The sequence below is a fragment of the Pocillopora verrucosa genome, chromosome 4, assembly GCF_036669915.1.
Source record: "Pocillopora verrucosa isolate sample1 chromosome 4, ASM3666991v2, whole genome shotgun sequence".
NCBI lineage: Eukaryota > Metazoa > Cnidaria > Anthozoa > Scleractinia > Pocilloporidae > Pocillopora > Pocillopora verrucosa.
In genome coordinates this window covers 5405513-5423814 of record NC_089315.1, presented here as the reverse complement: position 1 = coordinate 5423814, position 18302 = coordinate 5405513, and the positions used below count along the sequence as shown (strand labels likewise).

The 18302-nt window shown below is 39.4% G+C and overlaps 1 protein-coding gene across 6 annotated transcripts in view; it reads left to right on the top strand.

Moving 5' to 3' along the window:
- The window catches only part of LOC131794752 (protocadherin Fat 4), a 68433-nt gene that overhangs the window by 27292 nt on the left and 22839 nt on the right, over window positions 1-18302 (top strand). For 5 of the 6 annotated variants that reach the window (XM_059112301.2, XM_059112304.2, XM_059112303.2 and 2 more), the window contains exons 2-11: window positions 5124-5313; window positions 5796-5969; window positions 6223-6442; window positions 6968-7245; window positions 7952-8071; window positions 8547-8700; window positions 15112-15311; window positions 16291-16487; window positions 16722-16830; window positions 17627-17776. In XM_059112301.2, the coding sequence (XP_058968284.2) occupies window positions 5124-5313; window positions 5796-5969; window positions 6223-6442; window positions 6968-7245; window positions 7952-8071; window positions 8547-8700; window positions 15112-15311; window positions 16291-16487; window positions 16722-16830; window positions 17627-17776 (1792 nt within the window). Of the gene's footprint in view, window positions 1-2767; window positions 3236-5123; window positions 5314-5795; window positions 5970-6222; window positions 6443-6967; window positions 7246-7951; window positions 8072-8546; window positions 8701-15111; window positions 15312-16290; window positions 16488-16721; window positions 16831-17626; window positions 17777-18302 lie in introns of those variants that run through there. The other variant, XM_059112302.2, reaches the window with a different exon arrangement.

Below are 18302 nucleotides of genomic sequence, written 5' to 3'. Positions count from 1 at the left end.
ATTGCTCGGAAGTTAGAGAATTTAGACTCTTATCTCTGAGTAAGTGTTCCTTTTATGTATGAGTGTTCGCTTCGAGTAGATGAATCGTCCGTGTTTGCTTGGGTAATGTATTATTTGTGTGACTAGCTTGACTCATGACAAATGCGCTTGAATTTGAAAAGAATCACAGTACAGACTTATAGACAGTTTTCCCAATATGGTCTTACGATTTGGCGAGATATTGCCTGAGAAGCACACATTACGCAACGCGTTTTAATGTAATTTGATTTTCTTGACAAAATGTCCATGTGAAGAAGTCGATATGAGATTGCGGCTGGGAACGTACTTGAATTTCCGGTGCTTATGAAGTTGTGACGCTAGCTATCATGCAACTAAAAGATCTTAAGGGAAAACCCGCCATTGTAAGAGTTTAAGTCAAAACATTAGAGTTTTAAGGCAACTGTAATCTGCGTACTGGCCGTTTTAATCTCACTGAACGCCCCAATTAACGCCAGTTACGTAGGCGAAAGCAACAATTATGCATCGTCATTAAGTGAGTGAAGCAATAACAAAACAGGCAAGTAACCTTTAGGAACAAGCTCCTGCTTGTCGTGTTATTTGAGAGCCAGTGTCACAGGTCAATCGACTCACACGAAATTAATCATATATACAAAGCATATGACATTCCTCATGCTGACAGCATTCAATTTATAATTGATAATTTCAAGTGTTCTCGTGCCACGAATCACTCTCAGTGACTAGAATTGACCTTATTGAGTATTAAAACACTTTTAGCGCCTTAACGGAAAGTTGATACAAGTTATTGCAGATATTCAGACTCAGCCATCATTTTGAGAGTATTGTATCACGTTGTTGACGACCGGACGTTTGCTTGATTTTCATCTCAAATTTGTCGCGCCGAACTGGTGCTTGTTTTGACATGTGTTACGTAAATAAACAAAGTGGCTTTCACACAAATCTTAATCACTAAATAACGTCGTCCTTGCTCTTTCTGCCTTTTTCAAAAAAACATGTCTATCTTGATGAAACAACGCTGCAGTAAAATAGATCAATTCTTGGTCAACAACACTCGGTATTCGTATTGTTGATCAGATAATGAATAGATAATTTTTTTTAAAAGAAAACGTTTATTTCGCCAATTTCTTTTACTTTTGTTTCTCGGCTGGAAGAAAAACTAGGTTGAAAATCTCAGACTATAACCTTTACCATTTGTACAGGATTCGGAAGAAAAGCATTATGTAATAATATTGTTCCTTATCGCTAGCAGATTAGCATGTTAGTTTGCGGTTCTAAAAAAGAAAACTTCTGACTCGATTTGATGTGAATAGCAGAGTCTGAATTGGATAGTAGTTGCGATAATAAACAAAGTTTAAAATGACAGGTAGCTAATCTTACGTTGTGTAGATGTGTTTTAGAAACCGGATTACCGGTAAGTTGTCAAATATAAATTTCAGGTAACACAAGCATTATTATTGTTTTAAGAAGAATATTAGCTGATACAACCGCCTTATTACACTTACGCCTTCAACCGCTTAAAAATGATTTTTTCACTGCACAATGATATACATGTAAGCACGTTGACACAAGTTCCAGCGGAAGTTTTTATAACCGGAGTTTTGACCTTTTTCCAGATCCTCATGACGTTAGATCTTAACACGTAAAATACACGCACGTTGCAAGAAGCTTAAATGATCCATCGTAGGTATATTTCTCGGGGTAAATTGTACATGGGTCTGTACATAAATCATGAAAGCTTTGCTTCTTTAATTTGCGACCGATTTTTGGATTGCTATATTAATGCTACGTGTCTTTTGGAGCCGTGTTTCCGGGTCTTTGCCTATACATACACACTGACACCGATCGTGTGCCCCGACTTTGTGAAAACCGTTCTTAAAATGTTTATAATGGTATATTTGTCTTTGTTATGAATGACATGACATAAATATTGCGTTACCGGAATGTTATTAAAAGCGCGCTGCTGATTTTATGCTCTGTTTCTTTTTGAACAAAGGCACAACTTTTAACACTCCTTAAGTTGACATATTACCGTTTTAATGAGACTCGATTTTAATTCGTGACCCTTAAAATTGAAGTTACTAGTTATATGAAATAAAAGACAGAAAGATACGAAAGCGAAAAATCAAGGAATTAAAGGTAAATTAAAGGTCAGGTATTTATAGCGAATGCAAACGACGATATATGTGAGTTTTACCTTTTTTGAGTTACAAACTAATGCTCCTCTGGAGCTTATTAGCTTTGCCGTGATTTTATTTTTTGAAAATGCATATTAATTTTAGAATTAGTATTGACCTTGTTAAGCATCAAAACACTTTTAGCGCCTAAACGGAAAGTTGACACCGTTATTGCCATCATTCTGAAAGTATTGTGTCAAGTGGCTGACGACGTTTGTTTGACTTTCATCTAAAACTTGTCGCGCGGCGCCGAACTAGTGGTTGTTTTGACATGTGTTACGTAAATATAACAAAGTAGCTTCTTAGAAAATCTTAATCAACAAATAACGTTTCTACCTTTTGGAAAAAACATGTCTATCTTATGACGAAACATCCCTGCGGTAGAACAGATCCGTTCTTGGTCAACAAAACACGCTATTTGTATTGTTTATTAGATACTTGAAGCGCTTTTTGACGCCCCTGGGTTAATTTGTGCTTAAAATCGTACTATAAAATCACCTGAAATTCTACGCCAACTTTAATTGTCATCAAACTTCTCGCTTCACATTGAAAGATCGTATTTCAAGCACTACTTCGCTATTCCGGTATTTAGCCCGCTTACTACGCGCTTAATTAAATCATCCGGCTATGAAGGTCGCAACGATTTTTGTAGCACTGGCTTGTGTGAGCTGCTTCCTCTCCACCGTGGAGTCTTGGCGTCGCAGACGGAGACGTCGATGCTATCGTAATTGCACGCCTGGTAACTGGGGAAGATGGAGCACCTGTACAAGATCATGCGGCAGGGGGACACAAGTTCGCACAAGGGGGATTTCTGTGGCGGCTGCTTGCGGTGGTTCATGCAACTACAAGCTGAGTGAGACCAGATACTGCAACACACAATGTTGTCGCGTCAATTGTGCTTGGAGCTGGAACTCGTGGAGTCCTTGTAATGGTTGCGGAATGTCGACGAAAACACGTACTATGAGTATAACTCGATATCCGAGCTGCAGGGGAACGTCTTGCCCCAGTCAGAGAAGTCAAACCATAAGTTGCAATACTGGAATGTGAGTTATTTTGAAAAAGTTACATTTGAAAACTTTTCAGTTTCGTAGGCGTGCATTTGGTATTGAAGTACACAGCTTGCTAGAAGTCCCCTGTTGTTTTGGGAAGATAAACCTCCTGTCTGTGTCGTCAATTCTTATGTTTCTTATTGTGGACAACAGTACGTGTTCTCTTTCTTTGACGTTTTTTGTTACCTTAAACAATTTCCAAATTCTGTTTCTCGAGTTTAAACCAAATGAATAGGTAAAATCTGCCTTGTACGATTACAGAGTGTATGATCCATTATTAATAATTAATTCTTAGTAGCGTTATAGTATATTTTTGTTGACGCATGGCGGAAAATGTAATTCTGCCTTTCAGTAAAACGAGAAATTTAACGAGGTTCGTGGCACACTAGCCATTAACACACAAATTTCTTGTTGCGTGAAAATTCGAGATTTGTTACTGATTCGAAAATTCGAGATTTGTTTGTCTTATTTGCCCTGACATGATCTTGCTGCCCTCTCTTAGTGCAGAAAAAAAAACAGACGGAACATGATGTAACCTTTGTGGTTATCTATTGCCGTGTCACGTCTGACTCTGTGCGTATGTTTTTTTTCTTGTTGTCCTTGCAAAACGCGATGAGATTATATATTAATTGAGACATGAGTTGGCGTTTAACATCTTTTTTTTTTTTTTTGCTGTAGATCTTCGAAAATCCCGATGGAAATGATTAAACTGAAGTTTTAATAAAAGAACTTAATTTAGATCTGTACGCTATTAGAGTTAGATATGCAGAGATTATTCGAATTATTCGAATATTCGCAGAGATTATTGACTAATTAACTTCTTTTGTTTGCGTTCTTTGGTATAAACTTATAATTTTTCTCTAACTTTGCCGCCTACCACACGCTCCTTTCTGAGTAAGGAGGGACAGTAACTAGTTTACATTCTTTGAGCCTCAAATCTTACTAGGAAGCTTAATAAAGCCCTTTCTGTTTACTTATGGTACCTGGCACTGGCGCGCACCAATTTCACTTGCATAATTCATCTGGTTATGTGTTGCGCAACGCAAATCGAGATCTTCTCGAAGCAGAAAGAATTGGCCTCGAGTTTTTCTCACGAGAGATCCGAACGTGGTACTTTTTCTTATAACCGTGACTCGGTGGATGATTCGTTACGTGATTTTCTGGAGAAAATGGCTTGCAAATTGATGGAGTCGGATATTTGTACATATTATTATTTATTATTTTAAGATTGAAACGAAGCCTTTCAAGACAAGTGAAAAACTTGTCAGGAGAAAAGGAAAAAACTATAAGCCTAGTATACTGAGAGCAAGATTTTGTGTCTTTCCGTGCTCAGAAGAGTATGAGAATGACTGAATATATAATCACATGTCTTTATGTGTTTACCGTTCAGTTTATTGCGGGTATCAAAACTCAGAATGGCATATTTTCGCAACCATTGCAAAATCTTCGGGCGAAAAAATTTCGCAAAAGTAATTCGAAGATTATTGCATTTGATTTATTTTAAACGGTTTCAAGAGTTATTTTTTTCCAGAAATAAATTATGTTAAAAAAGGATTAACTTTGTCCTCAACAAGACCGTTAATTCAAATTTTTATCCAAAACTTTTAAGAAGTAAAACTGTTGCTCAAGGTCTAAGCAGTAGGTGAGAATTTATCGGCGCAAATCTGCCTTGGCTCTAGTCAGGCTTAATTCATGAACGGGTTAATCTGAGCAACTAAGTTTCCAAACTGTTCCCCGTTACATCGAACCAATTTTATCGATGTATGGGGAACATCTGAGAATAAGTGAACAGAACAGACTAATCAGGAGACTAGGCGGATAGAAGCAAATTTAATTTAAGAAAATAAATATGAGCTCAACGTGATCTTTTGTTTCGACACAGATGCTGTCCAGTTAATTGCGTAACTGACAATTGGTCAAGTTGGTCAGGCTGCAGTGCTGCGTGTGAACAGAACGGCAAACGGGTTCGAACACGTTCAGTCATAACACAGTCTAGCTGCAATGGTACTCCTTGCGGAACCCTCCGAGAATCGAAGTCATGTAGAGGACCCTGTTGTCCAAGAGACTGTCAGGTAAGTGTCCAAGGTATTTTGTATAGATAACCGATCCGCTTATCGTAGGGTTAAGCACTTAGTCTAATGCTTAATGCAGTGCTAATTTCCTATATATTATTGAGAAAAAGCTCAAATATAAAGTTAACACAACGTTTAATGGGAACATTTTCATCCTTGTGCGCCTGCGGAACGTAAAAAGTCAAATAACTAATATACAAATTTGATCATAAAGCCTCTCTGATCTTCCAAAAATCGGTAAATGCTGAAATGATCTTTGAAAAAAGCCACTCAGAACCTCTTTTCGAGTGAGTTTTCTCAAATTTGTTGTTCAATTATGCTGGTAACGAAATTAGCAGCCAGCCGTACAAGATATTTACGTATAAAGTTTCTTTTCAGTTATTATTATAATGTTGCTGATACTTTCACGAAATTGTTTACGAAAAAGTCAACTACTTTGTCGAAATTGCTTATGAGCATGCTATCTGATTTTATGTCATCAGGTCACTAACTGGTCTAGTTGGGGGAAGTGTATAGCTCCGAAGGGAAGGTGTTCTGTCAACAGTGGAACAGAGACAAGATCTCGTAACGTCACTTCACACCCAAGCTGTGGTGGAAAACCCTGCCCATCCTTAAGCCAGTCAAAAAGATGCACACCTGTTCCCATTCCCTGCAAGGTAAGCGTTGATTTGTCGATGTATCCTTGTTTTTTTGTGTGTGTTATTTCTCCGTTCTTGTCTTCGTTTTGTTCTGTTTTGTTTTGTTGTTTTTTTTTTGTTTTACTCGAATCCTTTTCCGTCTTGGATTTAATATTTACTAAATAGGTTTACTTGTTTTACTATATCATCTTAGTGATATAAGACTCATTTTTTGTTATCATAAATTCTGTTTTTGATCAAAACTTCTTATTGCCACTTACTGCACCTTAAGATGAACTCATGGAGTTCATGGAGCCCTTGTACCCCACTGAATGGCAAATGTGGGCCAGGTACTCAGTACCAGACACGTAGTGTGGCGACTCAGCCTTATTGCAGCGCGGCGTGTCCGGCAAGCAGGCAAACACGTTCGTGCAAGCACAGTTGTTGTCCTGTTGATTGCGTGATGTCGACGTGGACTGCATGGAGTGCTTGTTCAACAACATGCGGCACAGGTAGGTGGCACACGTTCATATCACCGAACTTGAAACACTTGAAATGAAATAAACGATTTGATCTGAGGATGAAGTAAAGAAAATGCAAAGTAAAGAGCTATCTTCGCTGCAATTAAAGAAGAGAACCCTGAAAGAATTCAGGCTTCGACTGAGTATCATGTTGGGATCAGAGCAGTTTTAAGAAGATTTTCTTTCAAGTGGCTTCGTGGCTTAGTTGGAAGAAGCGTCTAGCGAGGATCTAGGAGGCACGTCTTTTAGTCCTGTCTACGCCTGAATTTTTTTGAGGTTTCTTTCTGCAATTGCTTTTACTGCAACTTACCTCTGCAGCTTTTTGCTTTTATTAGTTTAATTGATTTAATTAGAACTTGAAACGTTAGTTACCCAAGGGCGTCATCTCGAAGGGAATATTGCTCTTACTGTTAACTCATAACATCGTTGCTTCATTAAGAGGATAATTAACATTGGCGTAAAAAGGGTAAACGGTAAGTATTTTTCATTAGCTTATTATTATTATTATTTTTTAAGGTTCAAGGACTAGAACACGAAACATAAATACCCAGCCTTCTTGTGGTGGCAAATCTTGCCCAGCACAGAAAGAAACAAAATCTTGCTCTCAGTACAACAACCGTGACTGTGTAATGTCCCTTTGGACAGCCTGGTCACTCTGCAGCAATGGCTGTGGTAGCGGTACGTCCACTCGAACACGCACTATCAAAACGACAGCGTTATGCCGCGGAAAAGCATGCGGAGCAAGAACAGAAAGTAAGCGGTGCACTGACTTCCGAGACAACAGGGACTGTGTGGTAAGTAACCCTACCGTTGCCATGTTTTGTAAGAGTTGAATAGGAATTACTGCAGAATATGTCCATAACATTGACAATGCACTTAATCTGCAAGGTAGGAAGTATCTCATTGCTGAGTCTATGTTACTTGGTCAATAGAGGTAGAGAACTGTGATTTGGTATTATCAACTGAGTCGATAACGTAAATTGGCCACCGTTAAGTGTTTCAAAGCTGACGTTTGGAGCGTTAGCCCTTCGTCAGAGCGAATGACGAAGGGCTAACGCTCGAAACTTCAGCTTGGAAACTCTATACGGTGACCAATTACATCATCAACTCAGTTGATATTGCCGAATTACCCTGTTATTTCTCCCATCGACGCAGCACCACAGTCTCGTTAGAAACCCCCTTTATTCATCAGAGATAGGTAGTTCGCCGGGCCACGTCGATAAACATTTCTTCAGCTCTTTCTATTACCTCTCTCCCTTCACACCCTACAATGCTTGACAAATTAAAAAAACAATTAATTTCTGCAAACTTCACGCAGACTTCACGCAGAAATACTGTGTTTTCTTCAAGTTGCCAGATAGTGAGCTCGGCGTCCGCTTTACAGGCTGTATGCAGGACTGACTTATTCTCTACAAGAATATATCTTCCGCTAAATTTCTCACATTCTCTTCGTGGAGTTTGACATTACTCGTTCAGTAGTATTTTGCTGTTGTGTTTCAGGTGAACTCTTGGGGTTCGTGGGGAGCCTGTAGTGAAAAGTGTGCTGTTGGATCTAAACAAAGGACGAGGACTATAAAGATTACTAAAAGGTGTCAAGGTCGAGATTGCCCGGCTCTACAGGTACGTTTCTCGAGGAAAGAAAGACTGTCTCTCATCTTCCAGTGAGGGAAAGTATAATTGACTGATGTGAAATACTCTTGCAGAATGTTGACATCACATAAGGCCGAACAACGGCATTGCCTTTGCAGAAAAATGAATGCTTGCTTTTCGAACTAGTTATGCAGTTGTAAATACCTTTTTAGTGGGTTCACGCGATTAGCCTAACCCTGCGGATTTGCGGTCTTTCCTTAGATTTGTTTGGGTTTTTTTGTTTGTTTGTTTATATGATTGATTTTATTCTACTTTGCGAAAATAATGGACCCAAATCGTAGACGGGCCTTTTGCTGTTACTGTCGTTTCTCTCCGCTGCCAAGCTCAACCTCTTAAATATTCAGTAATCCATTCTTCATTGCCTGTCTTTCCCAAGGTTCGTTCAGACATCTAAATGGTCAGTAATTACTCATTAGCGATGTCGTCTCGCTTCGCTTTTTCACAGAATACTACTCAGTGTGGAACTCCAAACAATGGTTGCCTACACAAGTGCAGCAATGGTGTATGTTCATGCAACAATGGTTACTATCTGGCCACGGATAGGAAGAACTGTATCGCTAAAGATTGCAAGATGCCAAAACCGTCATACTGTGCCCCAGGTAAATTCATAGCATTAAGTCAAACCCCGTTCTACAAAACAAGGTCTTAGGTATAAGCGTGAACATAACGAAGGAATTGACTGCAAATCAACGAATTAGAACAGTGGGTTAAAATATTAAATAAAAGCTGAATCTTCTTCCACACTGGGACCCCCGTCTAGGACGAATTGAGACATAAATTCTCTTTTCAGTTTTTTTCTTTGTCAATATCAGTATAATATCAAGCAAACAATTGTTGGAAATAATCAAAAATATAAATGAGCGGATTATTAGTTGATAAAATACCAAATTCTCTGAACTTGCATCATAAGAAACCAAGTGTAGACAGTAAGAAGAATTACTAATTGAGATCTGGGAATGAAGTCAGTTTTCGAGCAAAGTGGCTCATCTAGCCAGAGCCTTATTCCGGTTTCTACAACATTAAGTGACTGGGCGTAGCTTTTCTTTCCCAGGATGGGATGCTTAGTTGATGCTTATACAGTGAACCGTAGGATTTCTCTGAGAGCAAGGGTGCTAACCTGCTCGATATTTATGAATCAGACATAGTTTGAAGCTACACTGGTTTGCAGATTTAATGAATGTAACCGAAGAAGTTACAATTCATAGACCCAACGTTTCGACACTCCTGTCTAGTGCCTTCATCAGGGGTGATCTAAACGCTGCAACAAGAGGTCCTTTTATATGATCACTAATTAGCGGCCTTTTTTCTGACGAGGTGTAAATAGGCGTCAGGAAGCAGACCGCCATCGTCACGATTTAAAGGAGCGTGGGCGGAGTTAATGTGCCAAGCCTCCAAACAAAGGCGCTGGTGGTAACGCCGATTAGTAGTGATAATTTTAGAATTATCCCACCCAATTCTATGGTTGGTTAGGCAAGTATGCTCCGATAAAGCTGAATTTTCCTTTTTGCAAAGAAAAACCGCTTTTTGGTGCTCTTTTAACCGTGTACCAAACTGGCGTTTGGTCTGTCCGATGTATTCGTTATATGTCCGATGTATTCGTTGTGCTGTCCGATGTATTCGTTGTGCTTCCATCGAGTTTGAGATTTCGGCCTCCTTTACGGAGTGCTAAAGGATACAAGCTCATGGTCCGTACTGGTTTTTCTTTTCTCAAGCTACGAATAGATGAATGTCACAGTTCCATACTGCGGTTACGTACGTTATTCTCTCGTTCACTCAGTGAACTCTCCGCTTTGATTAACAACTCCGAAACTTCCTGGGTCGAGGAGTTTTGCATTTCGAAAGAACTGCAGACGTTTACCAAACAGAGAGAGAAACATGACAGAAAACTCCGTCACTTGCTCAGTGAGAGGTCTCCTGTTAATTCAGGCTCATCTCTGAAAGATAAATGGGTCATGAACCTTTCCTCCAAGGAATTATCCGCGCTGGAACGGAGTGGTTTAGAGAAGGGTCTAAAGTTTGCTATTGCTCCTCGCAAAATACCGACCGCCGAAATTGTCGCCGCTGTTGAGGAGAGTATCTCTCAACTCGACGACGATCGTAGGCATTTGGTAAGAGCAGAAGTAAGTAGCGTACTCAGGCGTGCTAAACCTCCTCCCAAAAACATTCAAAAGGATGTTTTCAATGCGCTTATAACTCTCAAAAAGGATCCGGACAGTCTCGTATTATCTGCTGACAAGAGTAATTGTGTTGTGGTTATGGACAAACAGCAATATCACGACAAAGCTTTGTCTCTGCTCAATGACAAGAGTACGTATGCTGTCTTAAACTCTGATCCTACCAGTAAAACTCAAAGAAAGTTAAACAAAATGTTGCTTGATTTGAAAAAAGCTGGCAGAATTAGTGACTCTACGTACAAAATGTTATACAGTAGTGACGGCTTATTGCCACGTTTTTATGGCTTACCTAAAATTCATAAACCGGGAATTCCTTTGAGACCCATTGTCTCTTTTGTTAATTCTCCGACTTATGCAATTTCTGGTTATCTTGCGAGAATTTTGTCGCCTGTTGTTGGGAATACTGATTACACTGTCAAAAATTCCTGCGAATTTACGGATTTCATAAGAGATAAAACTCTTGACGCTTGTGAAGAATTAGTATCTTTCGACGTTGTTTCGCTCTTCACTAAAATCCCAGTTGATCTTGCCGTTAAGGTTTCGGAGGAAAGACTCAGAGAAGATGCTTCCCTAGGACAAAGAACTTCTTTGCCTGTGGAGGATATTATTCATCTGCTGTCTTTTTGCCTCAAAACCACGCAATTTACATATAACGGCACATACTATCAACAAGTTTTTGTTACAGCTATGGGTTCGCCTGTTTCTACTGTCATTGCTAACATGGTAATGGAAGACGTGGAACAAAGGGCCTTAGCCACTTCACCGGTTAAACCCTTTTTCTGGAAACTATATGTCGATGATGTTATTTCTGCGGTATCCGGAAATGAAGCGGAGCGCCTCTTATCGCATCTGAATTCAGTAGAGCCGTCGATCCAATTCACCCTTGAACGTGAAAAGGATAGACATTTGCCCTTTCTTGATTTAAATGTGTCTAGAGGGGTTCAGGGTAATTTAGAGACAAGTGTCTACCGTAAACCCACCCACACCGACAAATACCTCGCTTTCGATTCTCACCATCCTATTTGCCATAAAAAGTCTGTAGCCAAAACTTTACTTAGGAGGGCTGATTGTCTACCATCATCACTCGATTCGAAGGCTGAGGAGAGGAAATATGTTTCCAATGTCCTAAAGGCAAATGGCTATACAAAAACTTTTCTCCGTAACTGCCAAAAACCAGTTACAAATAGTAACGCTCTTGATGAAAGGGAACCAGCGACTGGTTTTGCTGTTATTCCTTACATACAGGGTGTTACTGAACCCATCAAGAGAATTTTGAATAGCCACAACGTTAAAGTTGCTCAAAAACCTTTTCAGACTTTGGGGCATATTTTCGCCAAACCTAAGGATCCTGTCACGAAAGAACAACGAACCGACGCCATTTATTCTATTCCTTGCAATGACTGTGATAACGAATACATCGGACAGACCAAACGCCAGTTTGGTACACGGTTAAAAGAGCACCAAAAAGCGGTTTTTCTTTGCAAAAAGGAAAATTCAGCTTTATCGGAGCATACTTGCCTAACCAACCATAGAATTGGGTGGGATAATTCTAAAATTATCACTACTAATCGGCGTTACCACCAGCGCCTTTGTTTGGAGGCTTGGCACATTAACTCCGCCCACGCTCCTTTATATCGTGACGATGGCGGTCTGCTTCCTGACGCCTATTTACACCTCGTCAGAAAAAAGGCCGCTAATTAGTGATCATATAAAAGGACCTCTTGTTGCAGCGTTTAGATCACCCCTGATGAAGGCACTAGACAGGAGTGTCGAAACGTTGGGTCTATGAATTGTAACTTCTTCGGTTACATTCATTAAATCTGCAAACCAGTGTAGCTTCAAACTATGTCTGATTGTCCACCTGGTTGCCGTGTGAACTTTAATATATTTTATTTATGAATCAATTTAAACAATTAACCTTAGTTCTCCTTTCATGTTTTTTCGCAAAATAAGTATTGAGTATTCGAATTGACGCATTCGTTAACCCTTTACTCTCTATCATCAGTATGTATATTCTCCATAATGTTCTCTATACATTTCCTAAAGCGCTGACAAGGAGAATTTGTTTAAAAGTCAAGAGCTTTATAAGTTGGTGATCATTACCTAGATTCTTGTGACCTTAATATTTGATTCAGGTTTGATATTATAAGGAGAAATTAGAAGCTGGTCACTTTCACTCTATTTATGAAACAATTTAAGCAATTAACCTTAGTTCTCCTTTCATGTTTTTCCGCAAAACAAGTATTGAGTATTCGAATTGATGCATTCGTTAACCCTGTATACTCCATCTAAAATAGATGGAGTATACAAAGCGTTATTATAACATAGCTAGTAAATTTGTGAAATCAAATTCAATCGCGTGAGCATGCTTCATATTCCTATTGTGTTCGCTCATGACGTTAGCAAACAAATCCGTCGAGAAAGAAAAAATTTCCGGGTTGAAAATGTTATAAAACTCAAGAAGCTAGAGTTGATCTCGGCTACGCCTCGAGCAACTCTTACGCATATTTCCACTGTAGCAGCAGTGCATTTAATGCATTGATTTCCTCGAATGTTGATGAACTCGTACAACTTGAAACTTAGGGGAGAGTTAGTAGATGGATGCAGGGGTCAAAGCTGGAAAGTGACGCGCAAAAGTAATCTTTGAAGTCAATGCCAATTGTTGGAAATTCACAAGTCGCTCGCCACTGAGTGGAGTGATAGCGACTTGGGACAGACGGTAACTCGACCAATTGTTTCCAGGATACTCTTCTTCCACGGCATAATCCTCTTTCAAAGATTTTGTGCTAAACATGTCCGTAGCTCTATCACTTTGGCCTTTCTCGAGCGAGTAGCTTTGCACAAGGGTCCAAGCTGCTCCCGGCTCTGAACTAAAATCACAATAAACGTAAAGAATGTTTTTTGTCCGGTTTAGTATTTGGTACACTCCGTTTTTATGTTTCCCAGAAAGCATGACATCGTGACAGGATCGTATGGTCTTTTTACATCTGTAGCCAGTATAACCAGGCAGACACTCGCACTCGTATCTCCTGGCCGTGACGTCACATATCTCGTGACATGTTCCATTGTTTTCGCATGGAGCTGATTGACAGCATCTGTTGTTACATGATTCCTTTTTACGGTTCGTCTTCCCAGGCTGAAATCGTGATGTTGAACAGTTTTTAGTTTATCAGAAATTAGGGTTTTGGTTTTAAACAGAATACCCTTAAAGAAAAATCGTTGTAAGAAAATTTTAATGCTAATTGTTTTAGATGCAGGATAAATAAAAATATGACTTGCATGTCTGTAAGAATTTGCTAGCCAAACAGGTTTGATGTCGCGCTCGTATGCTTGAAAAACTGGAACGCTTACTTGTAAGGAGTTTCAACTAAACACACATAGATTGCGAGTGTCTTTACGTGTGGGGCCCATGACCAAAAGCTACATCTTTGGATTTGGAGAAAAGCCTAAAGTATTCACTTTTAAGATCAGAAATAAAGATGGTAATTGTTAATTTCAGAATATGACATTTACAAGTGCGTAAAAAATCGAAGTAACTAAGCATTGGGATGGTTTCAGTATCTTTGTTCCACCTCATCGCTTCAACTAGATTTAGTCTGTATGGTTATATCCTTAGATTGGTTTGTTCTTGGTTCTCAAGCTTCTCTTAACTCTCTCGGTCAAGCAAATAAAAAATATTGCTGCAATACAACGTTGCAGTCCACTGAGCGAGTTCTATTCCGCTTTTGTACCTTCACGGTTTTAGAATTATAGTGAAAACAAAGTTTACCTTCTTCAGGTAGCTCCGAATCATCTCGTAATACCACCAACCCCAAGTGATTTTGATGGATTCAGGATTTGTGTACGAAGCAGCCTCGTTGAGATGACAGTTTTCATTCTCATTATCTTGCTTGTAATTTGCAGATAAACACTGGCAGTTTTGAGCACATTTCAGAAAGCAGCTGTTGTGGTTGCTTGTCGAGTGTTTTGAAAGATAATGGCCATGTACGGCATAGTTTTCCCTCTTACGAAATTTATCTTTTGAACTTGGCATATTTATCTGATCACAGTCATCGTCGGTAGAACAATGTGCAGTGACAGACGGGATAATGAAGAAAATTATCAGGTGTATTTGTAATAAATCCTCAGTCTAGTATGTCGACTCCTAGCTATCGCTGAATGAGAGGATTGATTCATGTGCGTCCTTTTCACGGCTTTTTAAATTCGCTTCACGCAGTTGGTGGTTGTAAAGGATGAAAAAATATTGGTTACCATGGAGATTGTAGTCGAGGAGAGTTTGGGTTCGTGTCAAGTCTCCCAAGTTTGTCGTGCTGTTGATTCCATTTTTTTTAATTCAATTTTTTTTTGATAGGACCTCTGTCCTTCAACTAAAGCAGGGTTTTTTCTCGTACAATTTTTCTCGTGCAGGTTTATAGATAGGATAAGAAAGTGTTTTCTTGATGAAGTGCTGACGAAAAGAAGAGGCTCAAACTCTCGGTTAAATTAGAATATTTTAAGGGAAGGTTTCAGATATTCGAATTGTTTTCAAAGGTTTTAGAATTTTACGCAAAACAAAGGTGGCCCAAACTTGATTAGTAATTTAACAATGCCGCGTCAATAATCTTAGTAAAAAATCTCTGAGTTAAGTGTTGTCTTTAATCTTTTCACTTTCAAGGTCTGATTCGCAGTTCTCTCCTTCAGCTGCCCTGTATTTCTTTGTAAATTAGTTAAGCGAATTTGGTGTAACATCAAGATGACATTAAGCTCAAACGTTTGTCTGATCTCGTTTGTAAATGCAATGGTATTTTATGAAGAAATTGTGCTGGATGTTGCTCACTTCAAGGTTTTCCCTCATAGGTACAGCTCTCGGTAGCACTTGCAAGCATGCCCTTGTCACGTGCCCAGGAAACAAGACCACTTATCCTGTCACATGCTCGCTAGGATGTCCTAAAGATTATTCTATAAAAGGAGCCTCTAAAGTCACGTGTCAGACATCAGGGCAATGGTCAACATATGCTACGTCTTATTGCCGACGTAATAATGATCCGCCTTCTCAGGTCAGTGATGATGCTAAAATTGAAAAAAAGCGTGGTTTAGAATTAGTAAGAAGGGGGTGACAAGCTATTGACCAGCGGATCAGGTCAATAGGTTGGATGCTACCCTCTTAGTCTTAGTGATAGGTCATATACTAGGGACTTGGTGGCCTTATGCTTAGCAAGCTGAATTCCGGGTGGCGAGGTCAATTTTCGAGCCCTGGTCAAGGTCATGGCGTTGTGGTCTTAGGTAAGACACATCACTCTCGAAGTGCTTCTCTCTAACCGGTATTATATATTGGTACAGGTAAACTGTCATTGAAGCATGATAAAATACCTCAAGGAGTAGTAGCAACGCTGTTATGTGTTTAAAAGCTGTTTCATAGTGATGTTACAAAAAGGCAACAAAACCACCTCTAACGTATTTAACCCTCTACAGCCTGACATCACTATACATCGTCTCCATAACATTCTCCATACATTTGCTATGGTGCTGACAAAGAGAATTTGTTTAACAATCAAGAGCTTCTGTAGTTGATGATTGTTTCCTTTATTCTCAGGACCTCAATGTTTGCTTTAAGGGCCATGCTGATAGGGGAAAATATTTATTTATCACTCGTAGGGATTAAAGGGTTAATGGACTCGTGTGCCAAAACACCCGATTTAGCATAGCAACCATCAGTGGTCTCTCTCGGTTTGGTCACAGTTGCAAAGCATTTCGCAATACCAATAGAAAATAGTACTCTTGATCACAAATTGATACAAGTGACTCTTTTTGCCAAATCTCTAACTCCATTGTAAATTTGTGCAATGAGTAAGATACAGCAGATGCGGGATTTGAGACTTATAGGAGAAGGGAGGGGGACGAAAATGGTGCAAAGATCATTTTTGTCACGTGGCTAGATGGAGTTCGCCACATTTGTCAGCTATTCAAATCCACTTTTTCGTCCAGTTTGAATAATAGTAATGTCATTATGATGGGAAGTTTGTGCGGCTTTTCTAGATTGTTCTTTCGGGATCTGCAACCATACAAGAGAACAAACCACGTGGAACAAAACTTGGAACGTTTTCTTCTGTGGATTCTAACAATAAAGACCAGCATACCTACAGCATTGTTAGTGGAGGGAGAGGAAAATTTGAGCTGCGTGGAGCGGATCTTTACACATTGGTGGTGTTTGATTACGAATCGTTACCGAACCAGTAAGGGTGTATCTTAAATTAAGATAGGTGCAATTTGAGAGATTATTTTGCGAGAACTATGATGGACCCTACAGCTGTTTACGCTAACTTGATCTCGAGTCTGCCTTGCTGGGTGAGAAATAACGCGCAGGCAGATATGTTGAATGTCTCAGCGTTGGGGGCGTGATGTTTCCTGACTAATTTTAGGAAGAACGACAATATTTAAAGGCTCCGTTTTTTTCTTTATTCCTGCAGGTTCACTCTAACAATAAGAAGTACAGACAATGGAAGTCCACCGATGAAGCTCGATAAAATATTTAAAATAACTGTAGCTGATGTGAACGAGAAACCGACGGCCATTCAGGTAAAGACGGTCTACAAAAAATTATTAACCTTTTTACACCCTGACATCAGTATGCATATTCTCCACACTGTTCTTTATACATTTCCTATGATACTGACAAGGAGAATTTGTTTAACAATCAAGAGCGTCTTTAGTTGGTGACCATTTCCTTTATTCTCATGACCTCAAGGTTTGTTTTAGGGGTAAAACTAATAGGAGTAAATGTTAGTAATCACTCTTAGGGGTTAAAGGGTTAAGAAGGAATTTACATTTGGCATTGTTGGTTATATGCCTCTAAAATACATAGTTGGGTGTAGAATCACTTAGACAATCATGATGAGGTAAATGACAGGTTAAAACGACAGGCTGCATGCCCACCAAGGCGACAGTAGTGGTAACATTAAGTCTTTGCCGGTCTTCTAAGGCCTGGTTAGCCTAGTGTAGCCAAGTCGTAAAGGAGAGAATATTCCTCAAGGACAATTTAAAAGTATCTTAAAGTCTCATAATATGCGTCACCTATGATATGACAGTCGGTTTCTTTGTTGTTGTAACCTCTTCAATAAAGCAAAGCTTGGTGTACAACCGTTTGTATGAAAAAAAGGTTAAAGCTCCCCAATGATCACATGAGAGTAAAGGCGCCGAGATTTTCTTTAAAAAAGTTGCTGGAAGAAGTTTAAATACCGGCCGTTTTTCCCTTACATAAACTCTATTCAAGACACCACATTTCCAAGTCTCCTCTGAGGGCATTTCAGAATCATCACGTTTGAAGTAGAAAAATTATCATTTTATAAAAGCAATAACTTCGTCTGCTCTTTAGTTGTCAGGCAACACCGTGGATGAGAATAGTGACGTAGACACAATATTAGGCATGCTCAGTACCACTGACCTTGATAACGGGCAGACATACAGTTACAGTTTGTTGGACAGTGCTGGAGGAAGGTTTAAAATTCAAGGGAATTTCGTGAAGGTAAGCTACCTGTATCAATAGACTATTTTGGAAAATATTGGTGAATTTTTCTAGCTGCCCAATGTAACTGGTTCAGCTATCTACTGCTATTGCTCACTCTGCTTCAACTTCCGATGGTGGAAGGTTAGGGAATAAGTCATAACGAAACTTGAAGCCCCATTAGGGGTAAGGAGCATACGGGATATTTGGGAGAAAAAACGTGAGGAGAAAATATAACCGGAAACGGGATATTTAAAACACAGGTTCTAAAATATCGAAGCGGAATTATAGGCATACAAAACATTGGAGGTATGGGATATGGGATATTTGTGCCTAACTTTATTGGGTCTTTGAAACGTTTCCATAGAGTACAAATGGACCATTAAAAAACATGTGACCCAAAGAAATTAGTGGTTTAAGAGGACTTAGATCTAAACAAGACTTCAATAAAGAAGACTTACCAACGTCTTAGTAATAAAGGGTAACAGCGCTTATTGCTCATCTGATTCATTGCAGCAGTGGCTGCTTTACGCACTGGAACTGTTCT